We start from the raw sequence: 18,229 nt of genomic DNA, 5'->3' as shown, positions 1-18,229 counted from the left end.
TTCCAGTTTCATCCACCGACATGATGAGGCCTTCTCTACTGAACCTCTGAAAAACACCGGGCGCGGCCCCCCTCTTGGCTTTTACCACGTTCAGAATGTAAGCCTCACCATTAAGTCTATGTGGTCACACAGTCCTTCTCTTGTCATGTATTGTAAGAGACATTTTTGGTTTTCAACAGATTGCCGTTGAAGTCACCAAGTCGTTTGTTGACTACATCAAGACGCAGCCGATTGTCTTCGAAGTGTTTGGTCATTACCAGAAACAGCCTTTTCTGCCGCTCTGCAAAGATGCCATGAGGTACCAGACTGATCCCTGTTTTACCTGAAATCTGTTTATTAATGATTTTTTTACTTCCACCAAAAGCCCCTTGCGCCCCTGCAGAAGACAGTTTCCTCGAGTGATGCCTCTGTCAAAGCCAGGTACTGTCACTAAATGTTCAGAAACACATGAATTACAAATTGTCGTGTCGTCTTTGTGCCTGCCATGTTTGCAAGTCACGTCATCTTAGCTTCATGTTGTTGGGTGTGAGCAATAGAATCCGATACCTCGCCGGACCAGGAGAAAACACTGGAGCTCATCAGATACCTGGTCCCAGATGTGTTCAATGGCGCACTGGTGGATTCGCTGTCAGGCCACGCCTTGTCCGCTGCTGGCTTAGCTGCTTCCTTCCTTCTGGAAGCAAATGAGCGAGCGCAACTGTCGTCAACACATGCATCTATCTGTTCGGTTATAAAAGCTCAAAAGCCGGGTTTGTTATTATTGCCGAATCCAAGGGAATTCTGCTTATAACATCCTGTTTTTATATCAAGTGTCATTGAAAAAAATCCTTTAAAATGAATTGACCCTGTCGTGTGACGATAAAACATGTCATGGTGTCTTCTATTGAGAAATTATGTTATTGTATTATTTTCCAATCTAAAGAAATTGATATTAAAAAAGGAGCTTTTTGAGGCAGAATTCTTTACTTGGATTTGGCTTTTTGATGTGCCCTCTCAGTCACTCTTTCCCTGCAGCTCCCTGTCCCTGCTTCACTTTTACCCATTAGGTTTTGGAAAAATACTGCATATTTGAGATTCTATTCGGCCCTAGATTTCTTATGTAATATTTATAACATGCAGAACCTAACCAAAGGAATTGTCTTCTTTTGACATCACTGTTATTTTTTTCAGATACCTTCTGAACTATTTAGATGTTAAAACCTTTAACGTGATCTACATCTGCTGTTGATAGATGGTCCCAAGATTTTAAATTTAAAGATCCATTGTCAAAACTAGAAAGACTCTTGTCAATTATGTTTAACAGGAAATGTGCTTGTCTTCATTTGGAGTTAACCTCTGACTTATACAAGTATTTGTCACTTAATCCACCGTGGTTATTAAATTATTTGAGCCTGTTCTTTCTTCCCCTTTCTTTGCCTTGTAGGGGTAGTTCTTGTCTTCCTTCTCTGTAAAATGTTTTTACACTAAAAATGTCTTCTTTTTTTTTTTTAAAGTTCCGGCAACCAAGCTGACAGCCATGACACGTCCTCAGTCTGGTCCCTGCCACTGTAAATATGATCTCATGGTGTTTTTTGAGATCTGTGAGCTTGAAGCAAATGGAGAGTGAGTATCATTATGCTTGTACATTTAAAGGCTATTGAAACAAGAGAAAAAGTTATTTTTAAATTTATTTTAGAGCATTCTGGGCGATGTAAGAAAGTAAATTGTGTTTTTCAGCTACATCCCTGCTGTGGTGGATCACAGGGGAGGAATGCCTTGTCATGGCATGTTCCTGCTGCACCAGGTGTGTCATAATAATGAAATACATTAATTTTAGTATGTTATATACATGATCATGATCTCAACATTTAGTTGTGTCTTCATAACAGGGCCTTCAGCGAAGAATCACGGTGACTATTGTGCACGAGTCAGGAGGTGACGTGGAATGGAAAGATGTTCGTGAACTTGTAGTGGGTAGGTTTAGTTCATCTGGACCAATGATTGACCAGCTCTTTTTAATACATTTTTCATTGTTGTTCAATTATTTATACTTTTCTTTCAGGACTTGTTGAGTCAAATTCTTCTATTTATAGTGTGTGTTTTTTCAGGGCGGCTCCGCAATACACCAGAATCTGATGACACCATCATCGACCCCAATATTCTCTCTCTCAACATCCTCTCAGCAGGATATGTTCGACCAATGCTGGATGACAGGTACATTCAAGTGCGAGGAGATCTGAGTTGATCAATTTGAAAGTCTTTATCTGCTCAAGGTCGTTTTTGAATATAATGGTGAAAACAATACATATACTTGTTATTGCACGTGTATGAAATTAGATTTTTTTCATCTAAATAATGACACAATATAGCTGAATTAATATACCATCAAATATATCTTAAACTAAATGTTGATATCCAGTTCAATTATGTACAACACTTCTTTGTGTTTATGTGCTTTTTGTTGTCAGATGTTTTGTCTCAACCTGTGAATCACATAGAATCCATGCAGCATCGTATCTCTGTCGACTTTGTCATTAAGTTGAAGCTTTGTCTTCATGTATGTATATTATATTTGTCAAAAAGTTTCCTGATGGTGGAGAAAGAAATTGATGAGCATCAAACACAATGTTATCATTAAACATGGTCATTTGGACCATTTTCAGATTAATCTGGGCAACATTAAACACTGGAATTAAAAGTTTTTGATTCTGATTCTGAAAACGATGTCTAAATTTAAAATGAAATTAAACCCTAAACCTCAAAGCACATTCAAATAATTATCTCTCTCACTAATACTTCAGGATCAACTAGATAATGTTTTCCCCTCAGTGTATGTTCTGTAGAGGTATTAAAAACCTCATCATCCCGACTCAGAAGTCAGTGTGTATGTATGTTTGTTCATCATTTTCTTCTTCAGTCTACTAATAAAATGTTTATTTTGTTTTGCTTTGCAGACAGTTTCTTGATTCGGACATGCCTAGGTATTATTTTGCCTCCACAACAAATATGTACTCAAATTAAGTCATCATTTTTCACTTGTTTCTGGTCTTTTCCTTTGTTTCTATCCCGCTGCTTTCTATCTGCATCTATTTTATTGTTGTGCTGGTTGTTTGTTTGAACTGTTCACCGTCTCTAAAATCATTTAATCTCTCTTTTGTCCTTCGTCTCGACCTGTTCGTCGTCGAAATCCGTCTTTACTTGAGTTGCTTTTACTTCATACGGCGAGTAGAGGGCGACAAAAACCACCGTCAAAAATGATCATCTAAATCCAAAACAACCACAAGTCTCAAATATAAACCACAATTTTACGACATTCATGTCGCAATAGTCTTTCCTATACGACGTATCAGCATTTACAATCCTTAAAACATAATTTGGTTTTATGCTAACAGTATTAAAAGTCTTTCAAGCGGCGACACAAGTCGACCACTATGACTGGAGTGTTGTAATACGGATCACATCATGTATGGCAGCACATTCAAATGCTGCTATTAAAAATAAAATTGTTACCTCACCGGCAGCTCTCCGCCAAACATTGCTGCGACCTCGTGAATATTTGTTGGAAGCCTTTGCACCTGAGCACTCAACTCTGCCAAACAGAAATAACATGCTTCACATGTTTTCGCCAGCAAATTTTAATCCTGGCTTCTCGAGTTTAGAAGGTAGTAAAACCAAGAAACACATGTTGGTGAAGTACAGAAAGGAAATTAGTTCCTTGTTTTGAAAAAAAAAGAAGGTTTCTGCTACCGGGACTTGATAATCCCATGGATTAACCATCTGCAAGATTCTTTAAAAAATCATTCAGAATGTCTTCATCGATGACTCACACAGAGCATCCAACTATATTTTTTAAAAAAGGTCAGCTCAGTCAATTTCACATCTGATCTTCATGAAGACTCTTTTTAAGAAACACTGGAGCCTTTGTATTTCTCTAGCTTGGATGATATTTGTTACATTTACTGACCACCAGGCTACAGGCCAGAAACACAACTGGTCTCACGGCAAGATTATTAACCCTCTTGGGAAATAAGAATATAATATATGTAGCAAGAAAACCAGTGTTGTAACAGTAAGCATATTGTTTGGTATGACTGGGTTGTTTTATGCTGCTCTTTAATACATCTTAAGAGGATTGAGCTGCTGCTGACATTCTAAAAAGATTGTTGGTCTTGATGTTGGTGCTTCAGGTCTCAGATAACAGCGTCATAAGGACAAATCGAAAATCTCCCTTCCTAGTTGTAGATGTTCCAGACTTTTCCTCTTTCGTTTATTTTCTCATGCGCTGCATGTAAGAGCACCACTCTCATGTTTCTGCATGAACAATCTTGATGTAACACTCTAATGTTTCTGTAGATATTTACAGTCATTTCCGTCTCAGGATCAACTTTCAGATTCTACTCTTTATCTGAGTTGTCTTTGCCAGGATTATTTTAATTACCTCACTGGTGGACACATGCTTTCTAAGTGAGGAGAGATCAGATGGATCAGGTGTGTCAAACTAAGTCACTCGACAATAAGTCGCGGCCCGAAGAAAATGTATATTTACTAAACTGTTTGTTTGGTATGAGCCTCATTGGGATGTTTTTTTTTTATTATTGGAGGCTTAATATATCCAAATTATCTTTATGTTTATCACTCACTAAGCAAATTCCTTTCTTTCAACATTTTGACTTTCATTGAAAGTATAGTTTTGTAATTATTGACATGGATTAACTATTTTCCTTACCTTAAATTTATATATTTATAGATCATAATATCACAATATTCGTTTGAGTTACTTTGAGTTTAGATAAAGTGTCCTACATCATAGCTTTCAATTGTCCGCTGAGGGTTTTAAAGCTTCCCTACAAAACCTGGCCAGGATAACTAGCAGTGGAGAGTGAGACAGATTCATCTTGATTGCTGCATCATCATCATCAACAAACAGTTATTTCTACTAAATGTGTTTATTTCTCTCAGGACGTTCTATCGCTTTGAAGCAGCTTGGGACAGCTCCATGCACAACTCACTGTTGCTCAACCGAGTCACTCCTTACGGGGAGAAGATCTACATGACTCTGTCAGCTTACGTGGAGGTGCAGAAGCATTTTGATGCCCCTGACATGAAGTCATTCAAACCTACCTGGTCTGAAATTGAACAATCTGTTTGGATCTGTTTTCAGATGGAGAACTGCACTCAGCCTGCCGTCGTAACCAAAGATATTTGCATGGTCTTTTATTCTCGAGACACAAAGTTGTCCGCGACGCGCTCGATACGCAACTTGTTTGGAACTGGAAGTTTGAGAGCAGCAGATGGGTGAGATTTTCACGTTTTACACTGCGAAACCAATACAGTTTGTTATGAATCTCACATTTTCACACGCTCTGCTCTACATAGAAACCGTGTGACTGGCGTTTATGAGGTCAGCCTATGTAACTTGGCTGACATTGGAAGCCCAGGTAAGTTTCTGAATAGACTTTTTTTTCAAACAAATGTTTTTGGATGTTTGGTTCTGACTGTCTCACACATCAGGCATGCAGCGGCGACGAAGGCGGGTGCTGGACACCTCAGTGGCCTACGTCCGTGGGGAGGAAAACCTGGCTGGGTGGAGACCCCGCAGCGATAGTTTGATCCTGGACCACCAGTGGGAGCTGGAGAAGCTCAGTCTGCTTGAAGATGTAAGTAGCAATAAATCCTACCTCCTTGATTTAGAGCGATCACTAGCAAGGGTTGCCATATTTTCTCCACTTCAATCAATCTTTTATCCTCCTTCATTTGCAACACCATTACCTTTCTGGTTGTCTTGTCTTTGTTTGGTCCCCAGTCCTTCCTTTATGGCAAGGTTACGTACTAAAAACCCACTGTTTTAAGCGAAACATGCTATCTATCCATCCAATCATTTTTCCCTTTTTAATTTCATTTAATTTATTTAACAACTTTAATTTAAACTTGCATGCTCAACATTGCATATGAGTTGCCATACCTTTAACAGCCCTCTGTGTAACGGTGAGCAGAACGACTCTCAATATGCTTTGCCGCCCAGCCAACTTATCGCAGCTGGCGATCACTTTTGACGTGGCAACATAGTCGTAGAATTGAAATACAATATTGTAGAGAGCCATCACTTAATAGAGTGGTGCGGACAAATACATCATGGGAGTTGACGGTTAGCACGGTGTGGTAATAAGTGCCTTCCACTATTTTTTGTGGTTGTGGTTTGTATGTTGTTAATTAGGTTATAAAAAAATTGTTATAAATAAAAGAGATAAATAAGACAAATTAAATTCAACAATTCACATGTTTGTTATAGTGTGATCAATGACAAATGGGCTATGTCGTTCCTGAATACTATTTCTTCCTTCAGCTTTCTACTATATTTTTGCAAAATATAAAGTCAAGACTGTTTATTTATTCTGTTAATGTAACATTGATCCATTTAATTGAACTATGTCTCAGGTGGAGAAGACCAAACATTACCTCTTGCTCAGAGAGAAGCTAGAGTCAACCACATTGGGTCTTTCACTTGAGTCCTGCATCACGGAGGAGCTGACCGAGCCACCGCAGCCATCCGAGCTCAACCCAGACATCGGCTTCAGTTCGGAAATCACCACAGAAAGACAGAGAGAGCTCGCTGAGAAGGTCTGACAATGATTTGTGCACATGTGCAATAACGTGTTTACGTTGCTTGGATGAAAATTTAAAATGTTCTGTGGTGTTTTCACACAGTGTTTGCGGCTGCTCCTGCACTCCTTCAACAGAGAGTACAGCCATGTTTGTTTCAGCGCCAGTGAGAGCAAGGTAGTTAACAAAACATTACAAAACTGTCTCAAACTGCATTAAATATGTGTGTCTTTGTTTGTGTTGCAGATTTCAGAGATGTCCGTCACCACTCTAAGAGACTCCACATCCATCTGTGCTCTGAACACAATCACGCCCTCTTCTACGTGTCCTTCCCTGGTGGAGGGTTCCTTTAAGAATACTGACTTGAGGTCGACCATTTCAAGATTGATTTCTTTAAATCTGATTTGTTCAACAGCGATTATAAATATTCAAAATAAATGTATAATAAATCCCACAGACTTCCAGTCCCTCGTTCCCGTGCTGTCAGCCCGAGTCGACAGACAGACAGACAGCAGGACATAGAAGCCAAGAAGCCTGGCGTCGGCCAATCGGACGGCAAACCTTGCATCCGCAGATTCTTCCCTGACATCCAGGAGATTCGCGTCAGGTGAGAAAGATGAATTTGCCGACATCATAGAATTAGAAGATTTGATCTGATCATTTGTTTCCGTTCCTCAGTCCCATCGTGTCAAAGAAGGGGTATCTACATTTCTTGGAGCCGCACACCAACGGCTGGGTGAAGCGCTTCGTGGTGGTGCGTCGTCCGTACGTCTACATCTACAACACAGAGAGAGACGCTGTCGAGCGAGCCATCCTCAACCTCTCCTGCGCCCAGGTGGAGTACAGCGAGGACCAGCAGGCCATGCTCAAGGTACCAAGACTCCCCTGAGAGCTCACGTTTTATTATCAGTCCTTGTTTGGCTAAACGTTTTTTTTTACTCCCGACAGACTCCAAACACGTTTGCAGTGTGTACGGAACACCGTGGAATATTACTTCAAGCTGCAAATGACAAGGACATGCATGACTGGCTGTATGCCTTTAATCCTCTCCTGGCCGGGACTATCAGGTGACTAATACCCTGATGCTGACTCCTCTTAGTGTGTGTGGCCTTTATGAAATAACTCACTTCATAATATGTATTAATGGGTTATTACTATACTGTAAGATGTATAACCAACACATATTTGGAAGAACAAGATCATAAATGAGTTTAATAGAGAGACGTAAACGCCTGAAGATAAAGATGATAAACAGCATGATAATTAAATAAATGTCTTGATAGATTTTGAATGTTTGACAACCCTGGGATCTTAGAGGTCTGAATTATGTCACATTGTTGACGTAAACATGTATTTTAGCTCAACATCAGAGAGAAAGTTCCGTGCTCTACATGTACAACATTCAGGTTGATCCGATTTTTTACATTTTAATTTGAAACATGTTAATCTCTCATGACTTCTTAATGATGTTGACAATTCAGTTCTTATTGTAAGGTTTTCATGCCTTATTAGACTAATGCAGGGGATCATAATCATTTCAGTTAACTTTGTCGGAAAAGGAACAATTAATTATTAATCGAATAAAAAAATTGAAAAAGAAAATAATCACCTATTATTGATATTATTTTGTTATAATATTAGTATCTGTATTTTTTTTTTCGATGAAAAGCCTGAAAATTAAAATATTTATATAAGAAAGATAATTGTATATTTAGTTGGAAAAGGCAAGGATGATTATGGTGACCTGAAGGCCCCAAAACAAATGTAATTGTTTTATCCCTTGTGTTGCCTCTGGGTCAAGATGAACGACCTACACAAGGGATACCTTAAACACATTTGTTTTCAGGGCTTCGGGTCACCCTGACACTGAAAAAACTTGAGGGTTAGACATGATACTATTTAAAACTTTATTTGGAACCATAGAAACTTGCTTGTGGCCTCTGGGCCGGACTTATCCCAGGCCTGGACTAATGGAAGAACTAGTGAGAATATCCAAGAACAAAATAAACCCTCCTTGTGCATAAATAACCAGCATTAATAAAGGGTTGCTTGACCTCTTCTAATTGGTGAAGTGGCAGTTTCTTTTTTTAACTACGGGTGGCGCCATAGCAGCAGGTCTCGGCCTAAGTAAGGGTACCTTTTTCATGTTTGTATTTTGTTTAAGAGTGAAGGGAAAACTTTGAGAAGAGTAGATGCATCAGGGTTCGGACTGAATCCTCTTCACAATGTTAATGAGAATTGTCATCACATTGTTTTTTTATTTCCGCAGGTCTAAACTGTCGAGAAGAAGAGCCGGACAGATGAGGATGTGAGGGCTAATGAGACATACAAAAAAAGACTTGAGATGTACATAGATCGTTGTCCGAACTCCTCCTCTGTGCGCTCCCTCCTTCTAAACGTCAGCACCAAATCTCTCTCCTGTACTTGGTTTCCTCTCTCTGCACGAAAAAAAAACAAAAAAAAACACAAAACCCTGTGGAATCTCTCTGTGGTGTGAGTCTCATCGTCTCATGAACCTTTCAAGAAGTCGCTCCTGTTTGTAACGACGGGTGTCTTTCTTCGACTGATATAGCATAATATACCAGTTTCTAATCTCAGATAACATGGTGATGTACTGTAGTTGTGTGTGTGCGTGTGTGTGCAAGACACGTTGAGCCTTATACATTTATGATTTATATAAGAGTGGCACTGCTATACTTGCATCTGTAACTCAATAGAACGTGTTCGACTGGACAAACAAGGAAACACCTTTACATTCTTTGCAGACACATTAGCAGACTCAAGCTAGACTCCATGTTTCTGTGGCGTGTTCATGTATCGGCACCATTTAAACAATCCTCTCACTGACCCCCCAACCTGATTTTTCGTTGTCAGACAATGTGATATATATAAATATATACATAGATATAACAGCTTTTTTTATTATTATTTATTTCTGCATGTATTTATTTACAAAGACATTTATATATTTCTAAAGTAGTAGTACAGTGCAATTTCTGCACACTGCACTTTTTAATATGAGTTCCGTAACTGTTCCACTAATCTTCCCTCTGCAAGACTCAAGCCTGGCCAGTTACTTTGTGCTCAGCTACTTGAATAACACTCTAAGATTAGGATAGTCACACCTGTGACCCCACACACTCTCACTCATCTAAGGTCTATACTACTATGGCTGCACATACTACCTTGTTAGCTTTAGACGTTAAACTTCCTCTCAGTCCCGACTTCTAGAGTAGTTCTCTGAATGACATGTATATTTATTCAATGTAGTGCCTACTCATTCTGCACACAACACCTCTGCACAAGTTGCTTTGAAAACGCTCATTCACTTCTGGAAACTATTGATATCATCCTTTTCTCGTCATCAGAAAGTTTTTAAATCGACTTCTGCGACACATGAACTTGTAAATTGAAGTTTGTTTGTTTGTTGATAAGTTTAACTGAGGCCATTCAGCCTCAAGTGCAACTTTATTGATTCTCCTCAACTAATGTTGGAGCTACTTCTGTTCTATAAATAGAATTATTTGTGTGGTTTGACCGTCTTAACACTGTTTATGTGCAACAATCATTTGCTGCCGCTGTCCTTCTTTCCAGCAATAGCATCACTGCAATGATTTTTTTCTTTTCTCTCTTCACACACTTCAATATCACTCATTTCTAAACTATGACGTAGGATTGTTCCATCGTGCACTTTTTTAACATCACACCTTTAAAAGGATTACTTGAGCCAACCAAAGTTTACTTGGAAAAAACTTAACAGGATCACACTGAATGTACATCATACAGTACAATGATCTGTACAAGACACACTGACAAAAAAAACATCACATCATCTGCTTTCCTTCTTGATTGTAGACTATCGGGATATCTTGTGATTTAAGAGCACATGTGTAATAATATTCCGTCATCTGATGCATGGTGTTGTTTCTCGTTCATCCCCGAGGAAGAGAAAGCGCAGCTTCACACGACCACTCTTATTTCTGACTGTTCACCTTGAATATCACGTCACAAACCATTTTTCTATCTCTGCCTTGAATGAAAACTTTTTGTGCTTCCACGAGTTTCTTTTTTTTTTTGCATTGTACATAAACATGATTGCTGTGAACAGTGTATTATAAAGTTGCCCCCATTTACTAAATCATAAATGGGCTGTAGTCGTGTCAGTGTCCGAAGGTTGGAAATTAGCGTTGAATGTTTGTGTACACAAATGGTACGAAATAAACATGGGTATTATGCAACACAACCAAATGATGTGGCTTTATTTTTCACTGAATACCCTCTTGATAGACGTGTGTGTATTTGTGTGGTTGTATATCAATATGAACATTGAAGTTTACGTTTCAAATATTTAAATCAAGAAGAGTAAAATCCTTTTTAATAGAAAACATCTGATGTATACACAAAGCACAAAAATAACATGTAGAAACAACAACAACAAATGTTTTTACCTTCACTTAAAATGATTAGAAGTATTTAATAATTAATACAAATTTCAATAATTTAATTTAAATAAAAATATTTATGTTTATGTTTTACAATGTTTATTATAATTTAATCGTTTCCATGTTTACTATGGCTACCGTGACAGCAGAGCATGAGGTTGCCATGTTGGTAAGGAAGACCTCCGGGGAAGCGGCTTGGAAAATCCCTTATCGAGCAGTTCTCTTAATTATATATTTTTGTTTTAATAAAAACTAACCATTTATGTACAGACGCTTTTTTTGTATTGAAAACATATAACTTGTTGAAAATAGGAATTCTGATTATTACGTCTTGTCCCCCTACATCACAAAACCTGGCAACCCAACAAGTACGTGGAGCTAACGAGGAAATCGTTGAAATCATTGACAGGAATTATAAAAGTGCTCCGAAGACTCTTCTTCTCATCTTTCCACAAGGTCAGACATGTTGTCCATCACCTGATGTTTTGCTGCATTAGATGGAGGATGTCATCTTGATTTTATTTATATATATACAAATAAACGTAAAACTGAGGCTATTTTAGCCCCTCCTAGTGTAGCTTAAGTTGAAGCTAAGCTAGCCGGCGTTATTAGACAAACACGAGTAGATAAACTTTACAAGTACGTGGAGGCTGATAAGTTTATTTACTACGATATATACTTATAATATCTAAAGCTACAGTGAACTATAAATATGAATTAAATCTATAGAAAATTTTGATAAATAATTATTGTCCCCCCTATTACACGTCATAATTAAGTGACAGTGTAGCCGAAGTAGTTTAATAGTAATCGATAATAAATGTCTGAATTAGATTTATTAAATTATATCATTGTTGGCCCTAACAAAACTAGATTTTCTTCACGTCAAACTTTATAAGATAATTTATGTTGGTGAAGCAGTTATAAAAAGAGATCAATAAATACATTTTTTATTGAGTTCTAGCACCTAAAACATGTCATCTTTGGCAATATCATCCAGGAGACATGGCTACAAAATATGAATATTTTACTCAATGATTTTAATAAAATTTTACATTCAAATATTGAGATATTGAGTGATAAATATAAAGGATAGTATCCCACAACCTTTAGAAGAGACATAACCACAAAATATTATATATCCTGTATATAGATTATTTTTATTTTTTATAAGATCTGAATCTGTCATTTTTAATTTATAAAATCCAAAATCTGTCTCCTGTGACACAAAATATATGCGACAAAGTTAAAATATAACGTTTTAATGATTAATTTTTATTTCGATATTGTTATATTTTGTTGGATAGTAGTGTACATCCTCTAGAGAACATATGAGGCATTCAATGATTGTAACTCTGGTTAAGTTTTATTTTATTTTAAACTATCCATTTAAAATGATCTGAAACTTATTAACTTGGTGAAATTATTTTTGTTTCAAACAATCAATAGATATGCTTCAAAATATTGGAAAAAAAGAAAAAAAAAAGAATAACAAACATGCATTATAAACAGTACCGATTATTACCATGTTAATAAAGAATGAATTTACCGTAATGTTGATCGAGAAGGAGCACACCAGTTTTTACTCCGTCTCACTTGATTGGAGAAAGCCTTAACCGTGATGGCTGATGTGATATGTGAAATCATATATTATTTTACTTTATTTATTGTCTGTTTATGTGTATTTGTTTCAGATTCATTATGGGTGAATGTTCCAATGGAACCAATGGTTTCAACACTATTTCTCAATGCGGACGCTCAACTCATACTGAAATCTCGCTTAAAAGGTATACATTACTTTTTTTTTGTTATTATGTTTTTATGCTTTCTGGTTCTTTAACTGTGTGAATAAACAATTATTTATTACACACAGGATCTATATGGACTACAATGCTACCACACCTTTGGAACCACAAGTGATCCAGGTTATCTCAGACGCTCTTCGAGATGCCTGGGGAAATCCAAGCAGTAATTATAGTGCAGGTATGCTTTTTATTCTTCATTTTGAATCAATTGAAAGAACATAATAGTATAAATAATTTTTTGGGAGAAAGATTACTTAGCATTATTAATCCCAGTTGGAAACGTAGTTGCCTAGCCAATGGTTTGAAGACAGTATTCCCTATCTTGGCATTATATAATCCTTTAATCAATTGACATGTAAGAAAAGATTATAAAACAGAGACAAACATTTCAACACAATAACCAACCAATATAAACTATCATCTAAAAAAAAATGCATAAAGAAAGTAGTTGGGACCACATGTGGCCCTTTGCCTATATTTATGCATCATAAGATCAAAGTCTGAGCATGTAAAAAAATCCTCTAATAGCTTTCTTTTAATGTTATTTTTTTTATGGTTAGTGTTTTTTCCCCGTTTTCTCCTTGTCTTTTTTAATTGACTTGAATTGGAGTATTTCTTGTTCCTCAAAATGCTTTACAAGAAAACTGAAAAAATGTTTTTAAATAACATTGATCTATTTTCATATTTTGGATTTTTATTTTATATTATTTAAAAATATATATTTCTTTGTAAAGTGTAAATGTTTGTTATAAAAATGTTAAGACAAAATTACCATATTTTTTCCCAAGTTCCTTTTTTTCTACTCGATTTACTGCCCCTTACAATAGTCACAGTATATAATGTGGCCCCTGAGGAAATGTAATAATATCTTCAACTCCAAAATAACAACCATTAATACAAAAGATAGTTATAAATTCCAATGGGAATATACAAAATAAATAATTTTGCTAATAAGGAAACGGGCCTCAAAATAAGAATAAAATGCAGAAATTAAGTTGTTATTAAAACAAGTATTGCTATTATTATGATTTACTAGGGTTGAAGGCAAAGGCAATCATTGCTGAGGCCAGAAGAAATGTGGGCAGAATGGTTGGAGGAGACGCCGAAGACGTTATATTCACCTCAGGTGGAACAGAGGTAACAGAAACCATGTCAAAAAAGTCATATCCATGCACCAGTCTAAACACAGACTTGCTTTGTCAGGCCAATAACATGGTGTTCCACACTGCCCTGGAACACTTCAGGAGAAACCACGTCCAGAGAGATCAGAGCAACGCCGTCCACGTCCTCCCTCACTTCATCACCTGCAACATCGAGCACGACTCGGTCAAATTGGTGGCGGAGCATTTGCAGAAGGAGGGAAAGGCTGGTGAGTGCGAGTCGATCGTGAGCGCCTGTAGTCCATCATGGGTCATCCCTTCACGATCTCTGTCTGATCTCTAACAGAAGCAACGTTCGTGCCCGTGTCGAAAGTGACGGGCCGCGTCGAGGTGGAGGATGTGGTCGCGGCGGTGCGTCCAAACACCTGTCTCGTCTCCGTCATGCTGGCAAACAACGAGACAGGTGTAATCATGGTGAGACAGCTCCGGCGCAACACGGCTCTGAAAGTTCGGAACTTTTCTTGATATCAAATTAAGGCTGAGATGAATCGTTTTGTGCTTGTGGAAAACATTTGGGAGAATTGTTATAGAGCAGATGTCTGTTACGGCTACTGCTGTTTCATTTTCCTTCTGCTATTGTTGATGTTAGAAAAGTAAGAAACCGAGTGTCTGTGGAAACTTGGTTCAAAATCACTGAAAAAATGTCCGTACTCAGTAAAGAACACTGGCCTGTTTAGAATTGTGTGTCAAAATACATCTTTACCTTTTGTCCTTTATAACAATCTTTTAACGATTGCGTCATATACTGTATTTGTATATAGATGTTAGTAAGTAAGTAATTTGTATTTATAGAGTGCTTTTCCAGACCAGGGTCACAAAGCCATTAAACAATCAAAACAATACTCAATAAAATATATACTATTGCATTTCAGGACCAAAAATATGATATATTGTAATACTGTAGGAAAAAAGGATGTATTTGTAGTATTGTCCGAGTACTTGACTCTGAAATTTACAGACCACATGACTCTTGACAAAGTCGTAACTGTTTTCATTTGTTTTGAAAACAATTTTTTTCCAAACATTAGCTTGAAAAGCTTTTGAAGTCAACTGTATCCTCTCGTCCTTAGCTTCGCTGGGACCTCGCAGGTTTTCATTGTTCCTTTAGCTGCGGAGGACGTAATGCCTGCTGCCATCTAGTGGCCAGAAGCTTAATTGCAACACAAAAATGAACAAACGGCATACAGTATATATTTTGATTTTAATTTCAAATTAAAAAATAGACACACTTCTGTAGAAAATAGATACAGTACTGTGAAACTAAAAAAAAAAGATTAAATACTCAAGTGTATGGATATCTTCTTACATCCCTAGTTCTAATTCCAGCCTGTTGGAGAAATCTGCCAGAGAATCAAAACCCTGAACAAGCTGCCTCAGCGTCTCAGGATCCTGCTGCACACGGATGCAGCCCAAGCACTCGGGAAGATCCCAGTAGACGCCCGTGAACTTGGAGTGGACTTCCTCACCATAGTGGGACACAAGGTTGTAAATATCTCTGCACAAAAAACGTACAAAATCTAAGACTTTTTTTCCCGTCGACAGTTTTATGCCCCCCGGATCGGTGCGCTGTACGTTAACGGCCCCGGAGAGAGAACCCCGTTGTATCCACTTCTTTTTGGTGGAGGACAGGAAAGAAACTTCAGGCCAGGGTAGAGTTGAACCCTTAATTGAGATAAATAATATACGAAAAGGCAACTTGTGGCTGCAACAGTGAGTTTATGTGTGGTTTTATATCTTCACAGCACCGAAAACACACCAATGATTGCTGGTCTTGGAAAGGTATGTAATCTGCTTTAAATTGTATTGATATGTTGTTTGTTCAGGGTTTCTTTGGGTCCTTAAGTCTTAAACGCTTTAAATTCATGGATCTAAAAGTAGGGCCTAATTGACAATAAAATCTTAAATTAAATGTGTGAACAGATGATTTTATGTTTGCTTTTAATGTTTAAATATCTGGTAACATTTATTTATTTAAAAATATATATTTGTATTATCATAAAAGCAGCAGTAACGAAAAAAGCGGTAGCAGCCATGACTCTCAGAGCAGATGCACGTCGAGATTTTACTTCAATGCAATTCATGTTGCAACTTCGAGAAATAGACATTTATTTTGGCTAAAATTGGAAAGTATAAAAAAGTATTTAAAAAAAATGATGTCCAATGATCAAATGACTCGATGACTTAAAGGGCTGCAGGACAAAATAAACGAGGCAAAGTGTACCCAAAAGAATCTTGTGTATATTATGTTAAATAAACATTTGAGTAAAATTGTCTATAGATATATATATAATTAATGTGGTTTTTTTTCATTCTTCAATTCTGGCTCTAAATTGAATTTCAATTTATTTTTGAAAATTCTTGAATTTAAACTGTTTTTTGTCTGATTTTATTCTGTATTTTGTTCCATCTTAACTATATAATCCAGGCTATATGAATGATAATCATCTGACTTTGTAGAAAGATGGAGTCTCTTGCTTCAAATAGGGCAGCAGATCCTGTGTGTTGAAGTGCTGTGTGTCCATGTTAGGCTGCAGAGCTGGTGGTCTCTCATGTGTCTGACTATGAGGCTCACATGCTGAGTGTAAAGCAATACTTGGAAGAAAGACTACAAGTGAGTGCACTTTGGTCACAACAAAAAATGACACAATTTCCATGTGTTTAAGTTCCTGCATCATCTTGTCCGTCTCAGATCATCTTCAAAGATCGGATCCATTTCAACGGCCGCTTTCCCGGAAGCGATCACCTCCCGAACACATGTAACGTGTCCATCCTGGGGCCGACGTTACAAGGTGATGTCTCGACTTCTCCCGCCCCAGCGGTGTCTTGTCCACTCTACTCCACCGCTTTTGTCCCGAGCGAGTTCATGACCCGTTTGTAAACCGTTGAGTCGTTGAATGATTTATTCGTCTCTCCCACGTTAGGCTGGAGGGTATTGTCCGGCTGTAAGAGGCTGCTGGCCAGCATCGGCGCCGCCTGCCACTCAGACCGTGGCAACAGGTAGAATACTCTCTCACCTGTCCTCCACTCGTCACCGCGGGTGAACCATAACTAACCCTTTGTGTCCGTCAGGCCGTCTCACATCCTGCTGCACTGTGGCGTCCCGGCTGATGTGGCTGCTAATGCGCTCAGGTTGAGCGTGGGCAGGACGACCACCAGAGAGGACGTGGACGTGGTTGTGGATGATTTGAAGGAATCAGTGCATCTACTGGAAGAAACAAACTCATGACAGTAACCATCGGCAACAAAGGTCTCTCTTTATTTTAAACAAAACAGGGTAATATAATCTATTGAGTTATGTGATACAAGCAAAGGCCCGTAGATTTTTTATCTTTTTCTAAAAGAGATTTATAGGATCAAGATTTTTCTCTAGGGTTCTATGCACTATTCACGCACTTTTACGTGAACTGGAACAGTGGAGGAGGCAGAAATCTGAGTCTATAAACTTCAGATTACAATGTAAAATCTAAGTGACCAAAAAAGATGGAGCTTTATTTATCACTCGGGGGAAATTTATTTGGGAAATTATGATTGAAATGTTTAAAAACATGGCCTGAAATCAGTCATGGTAGCATAAATACACTCACATATACAGTGTGTTTGTTAAATTAATGTACATATGTGATTGAATGTCTTGATAATATTACATCAGACCAGATTACTTGACAAAGTTTATTAAAACAAATTGTGAGGAAAATAAACGTAATTGTTGTGGTTTATTTTTATTCAAAAAATCCTTTTAATCCTATTATATAATACTATAAAACAAAATAAAATGTTTTATTAATCTGTTTTTAACTTGCATTATTTTAAATTAAATCTAATTTGTATCTGGTCATTTTCTGTGGTTTCCATGCATGTTTTTTTTTAATTAAAAAATACACAAGATCGAGGAAAAATAATCGACATTTATTTAATAGCTATACTGTTTTCTTGCTTAAATTACTTGATGACAGCAAGTTTTAAAGTCACGTTTTGCATGGGATGCTTTATTCTTGCAGCAATTTCAAGAGATGCGTGACAACCCCAGGTTTTTCTTTTCTTCCAAACTTGTTGTGTCCTACTGTCGTTGTTAACATCCATGGTTTCTTAAAAAAAAACTTTGGCAAGTCCTACTTTAAAAAATTCTGCATCAACCCTTATACGTTTAACACAAGGGATACCTCAAACACATTTATTTTCCAGCCTCCGGGTCACCTTCAACCCATAGATAACACAAGGTTTGAAATAGCAAAATAATAAAATA

The 18,229-nt window shown here is 37.4% G+C and overlaps 2 protein-coding genes across 8 annotated transcripts in view; both read left to right on the top strand.

Annotated features, from left to right (window-relative positions):
* Positions 1 to 8,903, top strand: part of kif1aa (kinesin family member 1Aa) — a 30,572-nt gene extending 21,669 nt beyond the window's left edge. For 4 of the 7 annotated variants that reach the window (XM_087784477.1, XM_087784481.1, XM_087784478.1 and 1 more), the window contains 19 exons: positions 7 to 97; positions 180 to 298; positions 365 to 420; positions 1,494 to 1,602; positions 1,717 to 1,783; positions 1,869 to 1,953; positions 2,088 to 2,193; positions 2,934 to 2,960; positions 4,939 to 5,053; positions 5,141 to 5,274; positions 5,356 to 5,417; positions 5,491 to 5,636; positions 6,415 to 6,597; positions 6,685 to 6,756; positions 6,826 to 6,947; positions 7,037 to 7,186; positions 7,258 to 7,450; positions 7,528 to 7,646; positions 8,849 to 8,903. In XM_087784477.1, coding sequence (XP_087640603.1) covers positions 7 to 97; positions 180 to 298; positions 365 to 420; positions 1,494 to 1,602; positions 1,717 to 1,783; positions 1,869 to 1,953; positions 2,088 to 2,193; positions 2,934 to 2,960; positions 4,939 to 5,053; positions 5,141 to 5,274; positions 5,356 to 5,417; positions 5,491 to 5,636; positions 6,415 to 6,597; positions 6,685 to 6,756; positions 6,826 to 6,947; positions 7,037 to 7,186; positions 7,258 to 7,450; positions 7,528 to 7,646; positions 8,849 to 8,891 — 1,999 coding nt within the window. In that variant the 3' untranslated portion in view covers positions 8,892 to 8,903. Of the gene's footprint in view, positions 1 to 6; positions 98 to 179; positions 299 to 364; positions 421 to 536; positions 750 to 1,493; positions 1,603 to 1,716; positions 1,784 to 1,868; positions 1,954 to 2,087; positions 2,194 to 2,933; positions 2,961 to 4,938; positions 5,054 to 5,140; positions 5,275 to 5,355; positions 5,418 to 5,490; positions 5,637 to 6,414; positions 6,598 to 6,684; positions 6,757 to 6,825; positions 6,948 to 7,036; positions 7,187 to 7,257; positions 7,451 to 7,527; positions 7,647 to 8,848 lie in introns of all 7 variants that reach the window. The other 3 variants (XM_087784482.1, XM_087784480.1, XM_087784476.1) reach the window with 2 other exon arrangements.
* A 2,494-nt stretch (positions 8,904 to 11,397) lies between these two features.
* Positions 11,398 to 17,684, top strand: scly (selenocysteine lyase). The gene is made up of 13 exons (XM_087782914.1): positions 11,398 to 11,477; positions 12,716 to 12,808; positions 12,895 to 13,004; positions 13,863 to 13,963; positions 14,030 to 14,195; positions 14,273 to 14,400; positions 15,313 to 15,468; positions 15,529 to 15,635; positions 15,729 to 15,765; positions 16,514 to 16,597; positions 16,676 to 16,775; positions 16,908 to 16,983; positions 17,056 to 17,684. Exons 2-13 carry the CDS (start codon positions 12,723 to 12,725, stop codon positions 17,210 to 17,212), a joined length of 1,308 nt encoding a protein of 435 aa, XP_087639040.1. The 5' UTR covers positions 11,398 to 11,477; positions 12,716 to 12,722; the 3' UTR covers positions 17,213 to 17,684.
* The last annotated feature ends 545 nt before the right edge of the window (positions 17,685 to 18,229 follow it).

The sequence above is a fragment of the Callionymus lyra genome, chromosome 2, assembly GCF_982586985.1.
Source record: "Callionymus lyra chromosome 2, fCalLyr1.hap1.1, whole genome shotgun sequence".
Lineage (NCBI taxonomy): Eukaryota > Metazoa > Chordata > Actinopteri > Syngnathiformes > Callionymidae > Callionymus > Callionymus lyra.
Note: the sequence above shows the minus strand (reverse complement) of the source record. Positions and strands in the feature narration are given on the sequence as shown.

Excerpts from the sequence above, each read along its gene's own strand:
- scly (XM_087782914.1), top strand. The coding sequence starts at position 12,723 with ATGGGTGAATGTTCCAATGGAACCAATGGTTTCAACACTATTTCTCAA. Across the intron at positions 15,469-15,528 it reads TCACCATAGTGGGACACAAG|TTTTATGCCCCCCGGATCGG; the intron begins GTTGTAAATATC and ends TCCCGTCGACAG. Across the intron at positions 16,776-16,907 it reads CCTGGGGCCGACGTTACAAG|GCTGGAGGGTATTGTCCGGC; the intron begins GTGATGTCTCGA and ends CTCCCACGTTAG.